The 15,655-nt window shown below is 38.2% G+C and overlaps 1 protein-coding gene across 2 annotated transcripts in view; it reads left to right on the top strand.

Annotated features, from left to right (window-relative positions):
* The first annotated feature begins 13,676 nt into the window (after positions 1-13,676).
* LOC306849712 (uncharacterized protein) overlaps positions 13,677-15,655 on the top strand; it is a 45,410-nt gene continuing 43,431 nt past the window's right edge. For both annotated transcript variants that reach the window (XM_079384962.1, XM_079384961.1), the window contains exon 1: positions 13,677-14,003. In XM_079384962.1, the coding sequence (XP_079241088.1) occupies positions 13,931-14,003 (73 nt within the window). In that variant the 5' untranslated portion in view covers positions 13,677-13,930. The remainder of the gene's footprint in view (positions 14,004-15,655) is intronic.

The raw sequence follows: 15,655 nt of genomic DNA, 5'->3' as shown, positions 1-15,655 counted from the left end.
GATGATATCTGATCTGGGATCCAACAGCTTTCTCTTTCAGTGTTTACTTTTATCAGTGTTTTACATGCATTGAAGAATTAAACCCACAGTAACCAACCAGATGCCCATGGACCAACTGAATAAGGCTAAAATACTTATCAGAAGAGAGTTGGTTCAGCTCACCAAACCTACAGTGTAAATAAAACACAGTTTTTATTTGCTTTTCTTTTTGTTAGTACAGTTCACACTAACATATGTAGGTGTTTTTTAATCTTTGGACTGGTAGATGTCTCACTACAAGGTCACTGTCAGTTATACAGTTGTGTGAAAAAGTGTTGGCCCCCTTCCTGATTTTTTTATTTTTTTGCATGTTTGTCACACTTTAATGTTTCAGATCATCAAACAAATTTAAATATTAATCAAAGATAACACAAGTAAACACAACATGCAGTTTTTAAATGAAGGGTTTTTTTTTATGAAGGGAAAACAAAATCCAAACCCACATGGCCCTGTGTGAAAAAAATTTGCCCCCCCCTCCCTCCTTGTTAAAACATAACTGTGGTTTATCACACCTGAGTTCAGTTTCTCCAGCCACACCCAGGCCTGATTACTGCCACACCTGTTCGCAATCAAGAAATCACTTAAATAGGACCTGCCTGACAAAGTGAAGTAGACCAAAAGATCCTCAAAAGCTACACATCATGTTGAGATCCAAAGAAATTCAGGAACAAATGAGAAAGAAAGTAATTGAGATCTATCAGTCTGGAAAAGGTTATAAAGCCATTTCTAAAGCTTTGGGACACCAGCGAACCACAGTGAGAGCCATTATCCACAAATGGCGAAAACATGGAACAGCGGTGAACCTTCCCAGGAGTGACCGGCCGACCAAAATTACCCCAAGAGCGCGGCGACGACTCATCCAAGACCCCATAACAACATCTAAAGAACTGCAGGCCTCACTTGCCTCAGTTAAGGTCAGTGTTCATGACTCCACCATAAGAAAGAGACTGGGCAAAAATGGCCTGCATGGCACAGTTCCCAGACGAAAACCGCTGCTGAGCAAAAAGAACATAAAGGCTCGTCTCAGTTTTGCCAGAAAACATCTTGATGATCCCCAAGACTTTTGGGAAAATACTCTGTGGACTGGCGAGACAAAAGTTGAACTTTTTGGAAGGTGTGTGTCCCATTACATCTGGCGTAAAAGTAACACAGCATTTCAGAAAAAGAACACCATACCAACAGTAAAATATGGTGGTGGTAGTGTGATGGTCTGGGCCTGTTTTGCTGCTTCAGGACCTGGAAGACTTGCTGTGATAAATGGAACCATGAATTCAGCTGTCTACCAAAAAATCCTGAAGGACAATGTCCGGCCATCTGTTCAAGACCTCAAGCTGAAGCGAACTTGGGTTCTGCAGCAGGACAATGATCCAAAACACACCAGCAAATCCACCTCTGAATGGCTGAAGAAAAACAAAATGAAGACTTTGGAGTGGCCTAGTCAAAGTCCTGACCTGAATCCTATTGAGATGCTGTGGCATGACCTTAAAAAGGCGGTTTATGCTCAAACCCTCCAATGTGGCTGAATTACAACAATTCTGCCAAGATGAGTGGGCCAAAATTCCTCCACAGCGCTGTAACAGACTCATTGCAAGTTATCGCAAACGCTTGATTGCAGTTGTTGCTGCTAAGGGTGGCCCAACCAGTTATTAGGTTTAGGGGGCAAGCCATTTTTCACACAGGGCCATGTGGGTTTGGATTTTGTTTTCCCTTCATAATAAAAAACTTCATTCAAATACTGCATGTTGTTTTTACTTGTGTTATCTTTGATTAAGGAAGGGGGAAGTCCCTTCCTTAAGTCGTGGCCTAATGGTTAGAGAGTTGGACTCGTGATCCAAAGGTTGCGGGTTCGAGTCTCCGGCCAGCAGGAATTGTAGGTGGGGAGAGTGAATGTCCAGCGCTCTCTCCACCCTCAATACCACGACTGAGGTTCCCTTGAGCAAGGCACCGAACCCCCAACTGCTCCCCGGGCGCTGCAGCATAAAATGGCTGCCCACTGCTCCGGGTGTGTGTCCACGGTGTGTGTGTGTGTTCACTGCTGTGTGTGTGCACGTTGGATGGGTTAAATGCAGAGCACGAATTCCGAGTATGGGTCACCATACTTGGCTGAATGTCACTTCACTTAATATTTAAATTAGTTTGATCTGAAACATTAAAGTGTGACACACATGCAAAAAAATCAGGAAGGGGGGCAACACTTTTTCACACCACTGTACCTAAAGAGATGGTTCCAATTACCTGTGGCTTTATGGGTTTTTATTGCCAAAAAGCAGGTCAGGTTTTTTTATGTAATTTCTCATGAATGTGCTTTTTAGTTAACTAGAACATTAGTTGGAAAGCATGACCTGATAAACTCAGATAGGAATTTCTAACATGACATCCTTAACGAAAGGTTACTTAAATATCACAGTCTGCTCACTTTTAGGTCACGTTTTCTAGATTCTTCTGACATAAATCACCTACAAGATGCAATAGTTTTTGGTTACCATCGCCGTTGGAAAAAAACAGTATTTTCTGCAGTTTATTCTGTGCACAACCACCAGAGCGCGCAGTTTAAAAACCCTGAGTTACAAAACGTCTCCAAACCTTCCTGTTGTCGGTCTGGGGCGCTATAGCCTTCCGTTTTGGTGCTATTTTCGACAAGACGGAAACCGACAAATAGAGCTGATTTTTGCGACTAGGTGCAAGAAAAGGTGCAGAGATAGCGAGACGCTGACGTTCGTACCCCATTATGTCTGAGTGTTTGCAGGAAGTGGGCACAGCCGAATAGAGAAGCTGCCACGGTAGCCTGCATCACCAACCACAATGCTCAGACTCAACTCTTCACCCCTCAGTTTCTCTTCGCAGAGGGGGAAGTGGGAGTTTGCTGAGGCTGACCTGCTGATAAACACTACCAGGCCTTGAACTATGCTGGATTTGTTTTCTTTGTAGAAACGAATGAATAGATAAAAACCCGTGCGCATTAGATTTGTGGATGCGTTTTAGCAGTAGCTGTCTTTGGAGTACGCAGAGCATTCAGTTATGCATGTTTAGCAATGTTCTTCATAAAAACTCTCGATATGCATCACAGGCACCAGATAGAGCTGATTTATAGTTATCACCATCAGTGTTATCTATGGCCTCCCACACACTTTTGTTAAAAAGAAAAGATCACGTTATTAGGCGCTGTTGTAATAGTCAAAATCATTTACACCTTGAGACAGACATACTCAATTTAGAGATTTATTGATTATTAAAAAAGTAATAAACCGAGAGGAGTCACGTGATGTGCTCATGAACCTAGTCGCTCTTGAGTAGAGCTGATTTTTTTCGAGTTTATACGGCGTAATTCACTGCACACAGATCCAAAAAAAGTTTGCACCCTGAAATAATGTTATTTCAATGTTGAAAAATCTATCAAGATGGTCATAAAAATCAACATTTCTTCAACTTAAATGAAATAATTTATTTAACAACTGCTTTTTACTCCTTTCAATCAGAGAACACACAGGACTGCAATTAATATGGTTTTGAATCAAAAAGTCAACAACATCCTTTAGTTTACATGCAAATATATTTATTTTTGCCCCACGCTATTTGAACGGGAAAATAGCATTACATTCAGGTAAAACAAAAAAGTAAAAAAAAAAAAACACTTCAAAACATATGCCCAGATTCACAGACTTGGCTTATCTTAAACCAGGACTCGGCCTTAGTTAAATTAGGATGTTTAAACCGCTTTTATAAAAAATGCCAAAAAAAAAATAAAAACATTGCTGGTGTGCATCTTGAGACAAAGCAATGGCAATGACATTTTAAGATCTGTCAGAGCAAGTTATTTTCAATTAAGACGGCTCAAACTTGCATTTTATTCTGGGACTGCCTTGTTGTGAAACTGGGGGACAAAGCTTAATATACAATGTACATACAGAATATGGTAAAATGAATGACAAAGTGACTTAAATAACAGTTAATTCTGAATTTATAAAGCAAATGCCAGGAGAAGAGCCTGTAAAACTTACAATTTAAAACAAATGCAATCTGCATCTGCAAACTGGAAGTAAATGCAAATGAAAACTCAACATCCAAGGCAGAAACACTGAAGTACTACAGACTGAAACATTACCAGTTTGCTGTTCGGGACTTGAAGCTTTTCAAGGATTGAAGCTAATTTTATGATTCAAAAAAGATGTCTTTACTCCTCATTGAACGGATAGTCTGATGAACTCAGGGCTTTCCACCACAAGGCAATGCCCCCAAGCCGTTCAGGACCACAACAGAGCCATGTTTGCACCGTCTCAGCAAAGATAATCTCTGAGGCCTCCTTTTTCTCAGCTTTCACTTGGTGTAAAGCATCTAAATTATAAAAACAAACAGGATGTTAAAACTGCACAATGTAAAACATTTGATTGGTAGTAGTGTATAACTGAAAGAAGGTGGGTCCTAAATATTTGGAAATGTGACTTAATATACTATAAAATTAAGTACAAATTTAAAACGGTGGATTAATTTAAATTTTTTAAAGACTAATTATATTTGTTGGACATTATCTCAATGGAACCCTCTACTTCTCATATGCATGGATCTAACGTGAAAACTGTAAATTCATGACATTCAGCTTTTAATGTTGTGTCTTCTTTTCTAAAATCTTTGTAAAAATTATTTGATTGTTATTTGTTTATCTATTAATATTAATTAATGTTTATTATTATTATTTATTTTATTTATTTTTTTAGTCTACCACGGGGTGGGTTTTAAATGTGTACAGCTGCTTTTTGTTTTGTACCACTGTTCCACAAATTAAAACTTAATAAACGGTTGTTAACAACAACAACAAAAAAAAAGTAATAAACCTAGTTAAATCATTCTCACTTTGAGATCAAATACTCCGTGCCACTGCAACCTGAGAAAAGGTGTAGGCTATCTGTTTATCTATCTCATGTTCACCTTCGCAGAAGACCCTTATCTGACGCTGTGAGAAGCTGTGTGAGAGGGGAAGTGTTTGCACACTGTTGATCATCTACACTCTTGCTCTAGTGATGCAGCAGGGCAGAATAAGAGCCAAGTGCTCATTTACAAGATGGTGTTCAGTGTTATAAGGCCGGAGGAGGATGAGGGAACATTTTGCCACTCCTTCTATCTCTTGGTCTCTTTTCTACCTTTTTCCCGTCTCTCTCTTTTCTGTTGCCATGGTGGCAGGGGTGCGTGACAGTCATGTGAAAACGAAGCCGATTGGATTAAAATATTTGGTGTGATCAGGGGTTGGGGCTGATTGTGCGCACACATTGTCTCCGAGTGGTTTGCAGGGAAAGTTAATGATGTGTGTGAACAAGTATTGGAATTGTTTTGGAGAAAACTGGCAGCTGGAAGAGATAAAAAAGAAAGAAAGACAGAAATATATTCAGTCATTCTGTATTAACTTAGTATTATTATAAGGAATATGGCCAAATGTGTGAAAAGAATGCATTTAGTACTGTCCTAAGTACAAGGAAAAAATATATAATGGTAAAAATGTACAATGGTAACAGCACTTTCTGCCAAAATACCATAGTTACTACTAGTTATTTTTACTGTAAAATAATAATATGTATTTCTAATACATAAGGATATTAGATATGTACACACAGACTCACTACCATTGAAGGTTTGAGGGTTTTTTGTTTACAATAAAGGTTTAATTTGTTAACGTTTAGCTACATTAGTTAACATTAACTAACAATGAACAATATACAGCATTCATTAATCTTAGTTAATGTTAATCTCAGCATTTACAAAAAAAAAAAAAAGATCCAATGTTTTTGAATAAAATGAACAAAGTTTAATGAATGCTGTAAAATATAACAGTTTTCAATTTTATTATATTTTCTACATTTATCGTTTTAAATTAAATTAATTATTTAACTTAACTTGCCCTGCATGTTTGTTGCTATTACTTTTTCTTACAATCATTGCCTGGCAGGTGATAAAATGGACTAAAAAAATGGACTCTTTGATTTGCTTTTTAAAGGAGGGTCCAAGTCTTGCAACTCTCGCCAGCATGACAGTGGTGATTGTTTCTTCTGTAAATGTTTTGTTGGATTTCTTTTAAAATTCAGTTAAGATTATATTTTACTGTTTGGTGGAAAATTTTGTGTGTCCCAATTTATTTTACTGAATTGATTATGGTTAATAGATTGTATCTAATATTTCTTTATTTGCATGAGAACTGTTTGTCAAGTCATTCTCATTTGTTATAGTGACACTTTAACCAGCATAAATCATACAGCGTCAATATAGTGTCGTTCTCATACACAGTGGCTTGTTTTGTAGCCATTGTAGTTCTGGTTGCAGTATTTATCACAATATGCCATGAATCTTAATATCAGGCTTCCTCTTTCTCCTGCTCGTTGTTCAAATTGACACTGTGATTTCACCTTTCTCCATCAGCTCTCCTGCTGTCCTGTCTCTCCTCCTGTTTCTCCTCTCTCACGCTCCCTCGATTCGCACCGCAGAGCCTGAGCAGCTGTACTCCAGTCTACAGGGGTCGTAAAAACCAGGAACGAAAGAGGAAGTTCTGAGGGAGCTTGTGAGTTATTGCCCCCCAACGTACACATGGGGGCCTGGGAACTGCCCTCCTCCCTCACCCGGCCTGAAACAAGACTGACGGCTGAAGCTTGATGCCCCTTCACCCTGTGTGTACACAGTCTCCATTACATACACTAAAGGGAGTGACCCTCGTACCGAGGTCACACTAAACTTCATACGTACAGCTCATCAGCCATATGGGAGTGTATAGTAACGCGTCGCTGTAATTGGGTTAGATGTGTAGGGATACTTCATTTTGCTGCTTAACTAGGTTTTAAAAAAGGTTTCAGGTTCAGTCATCAGCATTTGTGGCATAATGTTGATTTACCCTAGAAAAGAATGTAGAAAAGATATCACAAGAAATACATACCATATCATTCAAACATTACAAAGAGTTGCTTTATTAGATAGTTCGATATGAGTTTGCAAAAACAATATGTGACCCTGGACCACAAAATCAGTCATAAGTTTAAATTTTTTGAAATTGAGATTTATACTTCATCTGAAAGCTTTCCATTGATATATAGTTTGTTAGGATAGGACAATATTCGGCCGAGATATATCTATTTGAATATCTGGAATCTGAGGGTGAAAAAAATCTAGATAATGCATATTACTAATCAAAAATAGAGTTTTGATATATTTACGATAGGAAATTTACAAAATATCTTCATGGAACATGATCTTTACCTAATATCCTAATGATTTTTGGCATAAAAGAAAATATGATTTTGACCCATAAAATGTATTGTTGGCTATTGCGACAAATATACCTGTGCTACTTATGACTGGTTTTGTGGTCCAGGGTCACATATTAAAAACTTAACTCTCATGTTAACACAATGTTTAAATCTATACTGTGCATTTTATTTAGGTATTTTTTTTAGTAGCTTGATATGCAGACACACTAAGCCATCTGTATTTTTGGGGCTAAACTATCTTTTTGTCTGAAACTGTCCTACTAAAAATAACTTGAACTCATCTTAAAGCTGGTCTTCCAGGCTGACCAAGCTAGCGTTTAACTAGAAATTGTTTAAAAAGTGCTTAAAACCCCTCTTAAGCCAATGAAAAGACCAGCCTAACCAAGCTGGGAGACCAGAAAAGCAGCTTAAGCTGGTTTATTTTAGCAGGGAATAGCGGACAGTTCAGGAAACTTGTCTGGAAACAGTCATTTTGTGCCATTCTGTTTGGATCCTCAAGAGGGATTCTTTCAAAATTGTGCATTTTAATAAATTTTTGTTTTACACTGTTTATGCCCTTTTTCAGTTCCTTTTTGTAACTGCAACAGGTATATAAAAACTATACCACGGATGCTGGGGATATCTTATGAATTATATATTCCTAATTATAGCCGCTCTATATACGCTGATGTGGGTGTCTGTGTTGCAGTCGGAGGTGTGAATACCAGTCATGCCTGGCCTCAGGCTGGATTTATGACACAATTAACCCTTGGCAGGAAAAACACTAGGCTCACTCACTTTACACTTTCCCCAATGTCATGCTCTTACATGTATGTGTATATGTGCATGTTTGTATGTATACTGCATGTAGTAGACAATAAATCTGCATATATTTCAATATCTTCAGCACTTTCATCAATGATCTTTTATTTTTTTATTTATATCTTTGTCTCTCTCACTCTCACTTATTCCCTCCGGACTGGCTGAGAGGCTACCGACCATAGAGAATTACTTTGACCTCAGTGCACTTTTAAGCCGGTGGGACCGGCCTCAGAAAATCAAAGGGTGGTTTATTCAGCATGAACTCTAAAATGATTTGCCATACCCTATGGCTGTAAACCACCTACACACACTTGTAATAAATCGTCACAAGTGTCCTTTTGAAGACCCCACTGTTATATGCATCATACCATAATCACTTACAGTTGTGTTACATTTACATTTTCTTTTTTCCTAAGTTAGGTTCACATACATTTTGCAGAATCTGTAAGATATTTAAATGTATTCTTTCCTGATGAAGCCATTACGTTCCACAAGTCAAAACAATATCTTTATTTACACAAACTATCCTGTTCATAAATTTACATATTGATTCTTTATTGGTTCTAAATAAACCAATGTTTGTGTGTTTCGTTCTCGAGCATCACATGGTATTATTTATTATTAGTATTTAATTTTTATTTTATTTTAATCTATTTTATTATTTTAATGTTATTTAGCTTTTTTTTATAATTTTATCATTTCATATTTTATTACTTTTTTATTTATTTAGTCTTGTGGCCTATAAGTAAATATGTCAACTAACATCAAAGCGATGTTATTTCACATATATATGTAACTCTTTATAATTAAAATGATAAAAATCTCACAAATTGTGCAAGGAGTATGTAAACATATAAACTGTATGTTTCCACATGCAGACTTTGACCTCCATGTCACTAATGGTGTCCTCAGGCTGAAATGATATAGCCTTCGTTCTCCATGTCTGTAGGTCAATGCTCATAAACACGAGCGTTCTCCTTTTCCCACAGTGCTGTATAAATAGCCCTCTCGCCGTGTATGTGATGGCTGAGTAGACATCACATTTGCAACAGCAAATTCCGTCCACCTGCCCCAGCCAAGACCCAAGGTCCGCTTACAGGACACACACAAATTTCTCCCCCTAAAGAACCTCACAGCTTTAACTGCCATGCTCTCTCCTTACCCCATCTTCCAGTAACCTCTCTACTGTCTTGGCCCCTCTGAGGACAAGAGTGGTTTTCGTGCCAGGATGTGTCAGAGGGGGCCGCAAGCCGATCCAGAGCCCTGACCACTGTGGAACGTGGAGAAGTGGTATGGTTCTGCGGTGATCCCAACACTTGCGCAAAGTGAACCTGATTCTTGAGAACTTGGCTTTTGTCCATGCTAGGACCGTGACTGTTTTAGTTTGAAGACAAAAGTGCAAAAAGATGTTAAAGATTCATTAGGTGCTTACCACATAAAGTTAGCACATTATCATCAAACAGCCATCTAATTTGTGAATAGGTTACACCTGCACACTATTGTTACATGTAGATTTATTGGTTTTATTAAAGACAAAATATTATTTAAAATGACTGTATCAAGTTGACTCATTTTAAGGGATAAGGTATAAACAGATCTTTAAAGTAAATTAAACAGCTTTTTTAATACTTTTTATAGTGAAACGCATGTCTGTGTGCACTATTACAGTGAAATGGGTTTTACACCACCAAACTGAATTGAGAATGCCTTTCAAATTCAAATACATTTCATTTGAATTGAGGTAGCAAACTGGATACAGAATTGTAATTCGAATTTGAACCGAAAGTTGAATTGAGATGCATAGAAATTCATATAAGTGTTATTTTTAATTGGAAAAGCTGTGTTTATTAAGGCAAATTTTGAATGTCGGCTTGGGAGAACTTTGTTTGAAAGTTCTGAAAATTTTTAAGGGCTGATGTTTATAGGCCTGATAGATACATTCCATTAGCTATGTAGTATTTTTTTGAATTGCTCTTTTTTTGTAATTCCTTTTCAAATTCACTTAACCCTCCTGTTCGTGTGGCCAATTCATCAACTTATTTTGAAAGAAAGCCAGTCTTTCAATTCTGAATATAAACATGTCACATATTTTTGCATTGTGTGGTTCTGTCTGTTAATGACAGCTTTTCTGTCCAGGTCATTTTCTTGTTCTCTTCCTGAGTTCGAGTCTTTTAACTGTTAGCATGATTGTGTCTAACTATATGACTGTTGTGTTCAGAATCAAGCACCTTACAGTCAAAAGAACCAAATATTCCAGCTTCATGTGTGTCATATTCATAATGCTGATGCAAATTGTCATCTGCATGTCACATGACTCATCACATGATAACGCTTTCAATTCCTTTCACATTCTGTAGAAAAGAAGGGACTGTTGGATAAAACTATGCCATCATTGCAAGTCACATGTTAGCATATATATTAGTTTTTTTTTTGTGGATAGCTTTTGTGTGTTAAACATGATGTGATGACCTAATGTGATGATGCATGGATAAGATGATGCATAAATAATTAAATGTATGGGTAACAATTAGCAGAAATGGGTAAACAGGTCAAACTAATCCATGCTGTCTTTTCCCAGACCTCACCTGTTGTCATCTAACTGGTTCTCTTTCTATAATGACACTAGGAAGTAAACATATCATAGAGATCCATAAGTAGGGATGAGTTGCACATTTAAAATACCTTAATCGTTTTATATATTATATATTTGGAATTGCTAGAGCAGATCTTAAGCCTATATGTGATCAACACTGTCTCATCTTACAGCCACTGCTATAGTTTTTGCAGTGCCATCCAGCTCATATGCTGCAGGCGAGAGTGAGATAATCTACCACTAAATATGCCCCTCACTTCCTGTGCCCCCTCTCTTATTTCATTTTAATAGAGCAAGAGATAGATAATACTTCTGCCTGACAGTGTGTTCATGCATGTATCTGTCTGTCCTTCCGTCCGTATGTATGTATGTATCTATCTATCTATCTGTCTATCTGTCTGTCTGTCTGTCCAAATGTTCTCAAACTGGTAACTTCCTTTTCAAATGTCAAGGCCAAATTTTTGGTTTGTACTAAGTGTAGTTTCCCACGCAAATGGAGGGTGGACAGAAGAGGTGGGGGTGTAGGTAACCAATCGTGAGGCAATCAGTCTTCTGATGCCACCTAGCCGCAATATATCAGCGTTTTATCTAGCCCCTTTGACGCATGCCTACTGCGGTAAATCACTCTCTGGATGGCAGGCCATTAAAAATTGTGCCAGCAGTTTCTGACCTTTCCCTTGTCATGGGTACATTCACTCATTTTGATATTTATATTTGCAGCCCTGGCATCAAGTGTCCGTCAATCTGAAATAATGTTTGTTTCAACTTTGAAAGGCTGTAGAAATTTGAGGCTTATGAAGGTGTTTTCATTAGTACAGTATAGGTGCTGTGCTACTGATGTACCACCGGATATGTTGTTGGTTGTGGTACTCATCAGTTACAAAATATGATATGGGCGATAATTATTATTATTAATTTTTGAGTTGACGTGCAAGATGTGACAGATTTACTCTCTTCCCTTTACTACAGAAAAGATACTTTAGATCCAGATCAGGCATTTTCGTTTTCTAGAAGTTTAAAATAACAATAAATGAAACTAAGTTTACAGATGGCTTCAGATGATATGTTGTACAGATTTTTAAAAATGTTTTTGCTGAATGAGCACAATCTGAGTTCAGAGGCACAGATGGCACACCCAAAGGTTAAAGCTGTTGTTTTTTAGGGACTTTTAGGGAGTTTCCAAAAGAAACTCCTAGTGAAAATGATTAATAGGTTAGAATTGGTCAATGTGAAGCCAAAAAATAAATGTGACTTTGATAAAACAAACAATATTGAAATCAGGCATTTTCACTAAAGATCTCTTAAATTTATGGGAAATTAATTTGATTTGTCAGTCAAGGCTATAAAAACCCGAGATCGTAATCATCAGATTCCTCTATATTGCAATATAACTAGAGCAGTAATTGAAAATCACATGATGTGCATCTGAAAAGGTCATCCTTGAGGAATGAGCTGAGACCTGCGTGCCGTCTGGGTCTGGAAAAACAGGGAAAGAACAGAAAGTCTACGACACCCTGGAGAAAGGCATATGGCACAGCGACGACTGCAGTCAGCTAGAGTAACTAAAGCTGGACCCCCTACAGGCAAACTAGAAGGGTTAATTCGCTCTATTCAATGCAAAGTCTTTCATCAGAAAGCACTGGAGGACATGAACAAAAAAAGGGATTGATTTGTTTATTTTGCCTTTACAAGAGGTGCCCTTCAATGCAACAACTTAAACAATGGTGTCCCACAGGCACATCTTTGATGATCTCTGGGTAGATGGTACTTGATTCATTACATATTTGAGTTATAATGTTTGATGTGTGTAGGTGGAAAGAACTAGGGCAGGACAGGAGCAGCTTGTTTCACCGACTGATATAATTTTTTCCTCAGCAGGTGACATTGTCCGTTTAATCATTTGTTACAAAGGTCTCTCAAAAACTTTGAATGATACACATTTTCTGTTTGAGGATAATGTGTTTACTCTTATGCAAAAATGGAAACTCACAGACTTGGACTCAAGTTGCTCTTAACTTATTTGCCAAAAAATGGACTTACACTCAAGCTAGACTATAAATTATAGTCTTGTTGACAAGGAGCAATTTTTGGTGAATTTTGTCACACCATTTAGGGTCTGTCACTTTTTGAGAATGTATGTGGCCATTTGCTCCCATAGCAATGCTTAAACATGACAAAAACTGGTTTCATTTGGCGCACATTAAGTATGTGGCCGCCCTTTTATTAACTGCTTATCTGTGGAAATGTGACATGCTTCAGTCATAAAGTTAAATCCTTTCATGTATTCTCATATACTTTTATACTTCTTTCAGATAAGTATGATAAATAATAAAGAAGTATGATAAAGGATAATGATAAAGGAACACACGCACACACACACAGGCCTACCTAAAATTTGAACTAGTGAACAAATCTGCTTTTCATTTGTGCTAATATCTAAATTAAACATCCAAGAAGTCATCAAATTCATAGGGACATATACTAAAATACATAATTTGCAGATATCAACGTCTGGAAAACAGATTAATATCAAAATGTTGTTGCTAGGTTGTGATAAATCATAACACAACAACCCCTTTTTGTTATTAATATGTTTTCTATTACTACACGTGAGCCTGCCAGATGCGAAAGACAAGGAATAAACGGATAAATCACTCTAAATCAAAACCCCAGAGATAGGGGTGGGCAATATACTTACTAACGTCAACGGGTGGAGAGGAAAAAATATGAACGGGTTAAATTTGAGTCATACTCGTCTTTGCAGAATAAGTGAAAATTCCTCCGCCACGGCAAGAAAAAAATAAATAAAAATTGGCACAAAATCAAGAACTTCTTTCAAAACCTGCTCAAAGCTAACTAAATTCATAGTTTATCTCTACGAATATTTTAAATGACTTAAAGGAAGTAAACTTTCGAGGAGCTCGTTATTTATAGACGCATCACAGACTATAGATCCATCAGTATATAGAGGCTCGCGGAAGAACATCTCCGTGTGAGACTTCAGTGGCTAGGACGACAAGAAGAGAGAAGTTCAGAGAGTTGGATCACAGCGCAGCTACAAGAACAAAAAACTTTCAAATGAAGGCAGTAAACGGATTTATGTGGCCAAACGAGACATTCTGACAGGCAAAAGACAGCTTCGCTATCAAATATAATTCGTTTACCTGCTCTTGAAGATCATTTTGAGATTCGTTACGCTTTAACCTGACGGAGCACAGCCTCGCGCTGGCGGCTCTATGTGGATTTTACTCAAAATATGGGCCAATTACCCGGTGTCTCTTCGGGCAAAGTGATCCTTATCGTTATTTGCTGCCTTAAAGTATCATATGGTAAGTACTTTAACGGCTTATATTTCAGAACACGTTTTTAAAAGAGTAATTAGCCGTCAGTAAGTTACGCAGCTGTACGGCGGTGTGGAGCATCAGCGCTCATGTCTCGGTTCTCCACCTCGAATGGCGTGTGTCAGCGTCACGGTATCGAAAACGCACGAATAAATAAATGTATAAGATATTTTATTTATATATTTAGCATAAACATTTAAAAAGCCCTAAGATTTTATTTTATTTTTCTGAGGGCCACACTCGTGTTTCACACCTCTGCCCAGATGTGAAAGAGTCTGCAGCAGCTTTCAGTAACATTATGTGAGAGAAGAATTCAAAATGGACACGTATGAGGCGAAAATATGGACTTTTGTTTTGGTTTTCAAAGTGGTTTTTTTGGGTTTTCGTCTTTAAGAGTAAGGAGGAAATCTTTTTACTCGTTATTTTGAGGTATGTGTGTTGTGGAGTGTGAATTTTCTGTTTCCAGAAAAATGAAGCTGAATGATGGTTTGTGTATTTGTTGTATTTCTCAGTTCAGCAGTACTGTAGAGTTTTCCATCTGACGGCTGTTTATTTATGCTTAGCAGCTCGTCTCAGCGGGTTTCAGAAACAAAGGGTGCCAGTTGTTGCATTAGAGACTTGTTTGGAGGAATAAGGTCACATATGACTTCCATTCCACATGCAAGTCAGACACAATCCCTCCAGAATAGAGGAGCCTCACAAAAGAAAACAAGACAAAATAATGACTGCAGGCTCGGCAAGAAGAGGGAGGAATGCTGCTGTTGGTGTTTCACATTCCTCTCTCTCTCCCTCTCTTGCCTTTCTCGTTTTCTTCCTCTCTCACTGTCTCACATTTCCCTGTGGATGCACTCATTTTCACAATGCTGCAGCTCGCCAATTGTGTCCCACAGATGATGTTTCTCCTTGTTTCTCTGTATTGAGTTTCATTCCTTGGGGTGGGATTGATTTAGCTTTTCTTTCTATCCCCGCCTGGCACGTCGCCTCAGTTGTGTAGGTTGTTTCAAGTCGCATGTATTTGCTCACATATGCTGTTACAGCGTGTGCAATAAGAAGTTGTCCCATTGTTCCCGCCTGCGAGCGGCATGCATGGTGCCTGGGCCACGGTTCTGAGCCCACTGCTGCTCTCTGGTGTGAAATGTGATTTATCTTCAGCATACTCCCACTTCTCAGAACACAACAGGACGGTTATGAAATGGCCCACGGTCATGCATATCTCAGGGATGCCCACATCCAACCAGCTGGTGCGGTGGAGGTCTTGACGGGGTCACTGGAAGGCGCTTTGTTGTGTTATGATGACATTTTGAAATTATTCTCCAGTTATGTTAAGTGAGTGTACATTTGTGTACTTTTCTTTTTTGGTTTAGTTTTCACTTCGTACCCAATGAACTGCCCCCAATGAAGTGCACACTACTGGACTGAAGAACGTTGCTCATTCACTCTGATTGCTGATTTATTGGCTGTTGTGTTGCTTAAAAACATAAGGTGACAATTTTGAGCAAAGGAAACCAGGGAATGATCAGAGAAGCCTTTTACTTCCCATCTGTGTACTACAATGCATTGAGTTCCTAATAACCAAATCTCCACAACTGAGGTGTCGCCCCTTTTTTCCCCTAAGACTGAAGGAGAATGCTGCAGGAGGC

This window comes from Barbus barbus (assembly GCF_936440315.1).
Source record: "Barbus barbus genome assembly, chromosome: 29".
Lineage (NCBI taxonomy): Eukaryota > Metazoa > Chordata > Actinopteri > Cypriniformes > Cyprinidae > Barbus > Barbus barbus.
This window is presented reverse-complemented; position numbering and strand designations above follow the sequence as displayed.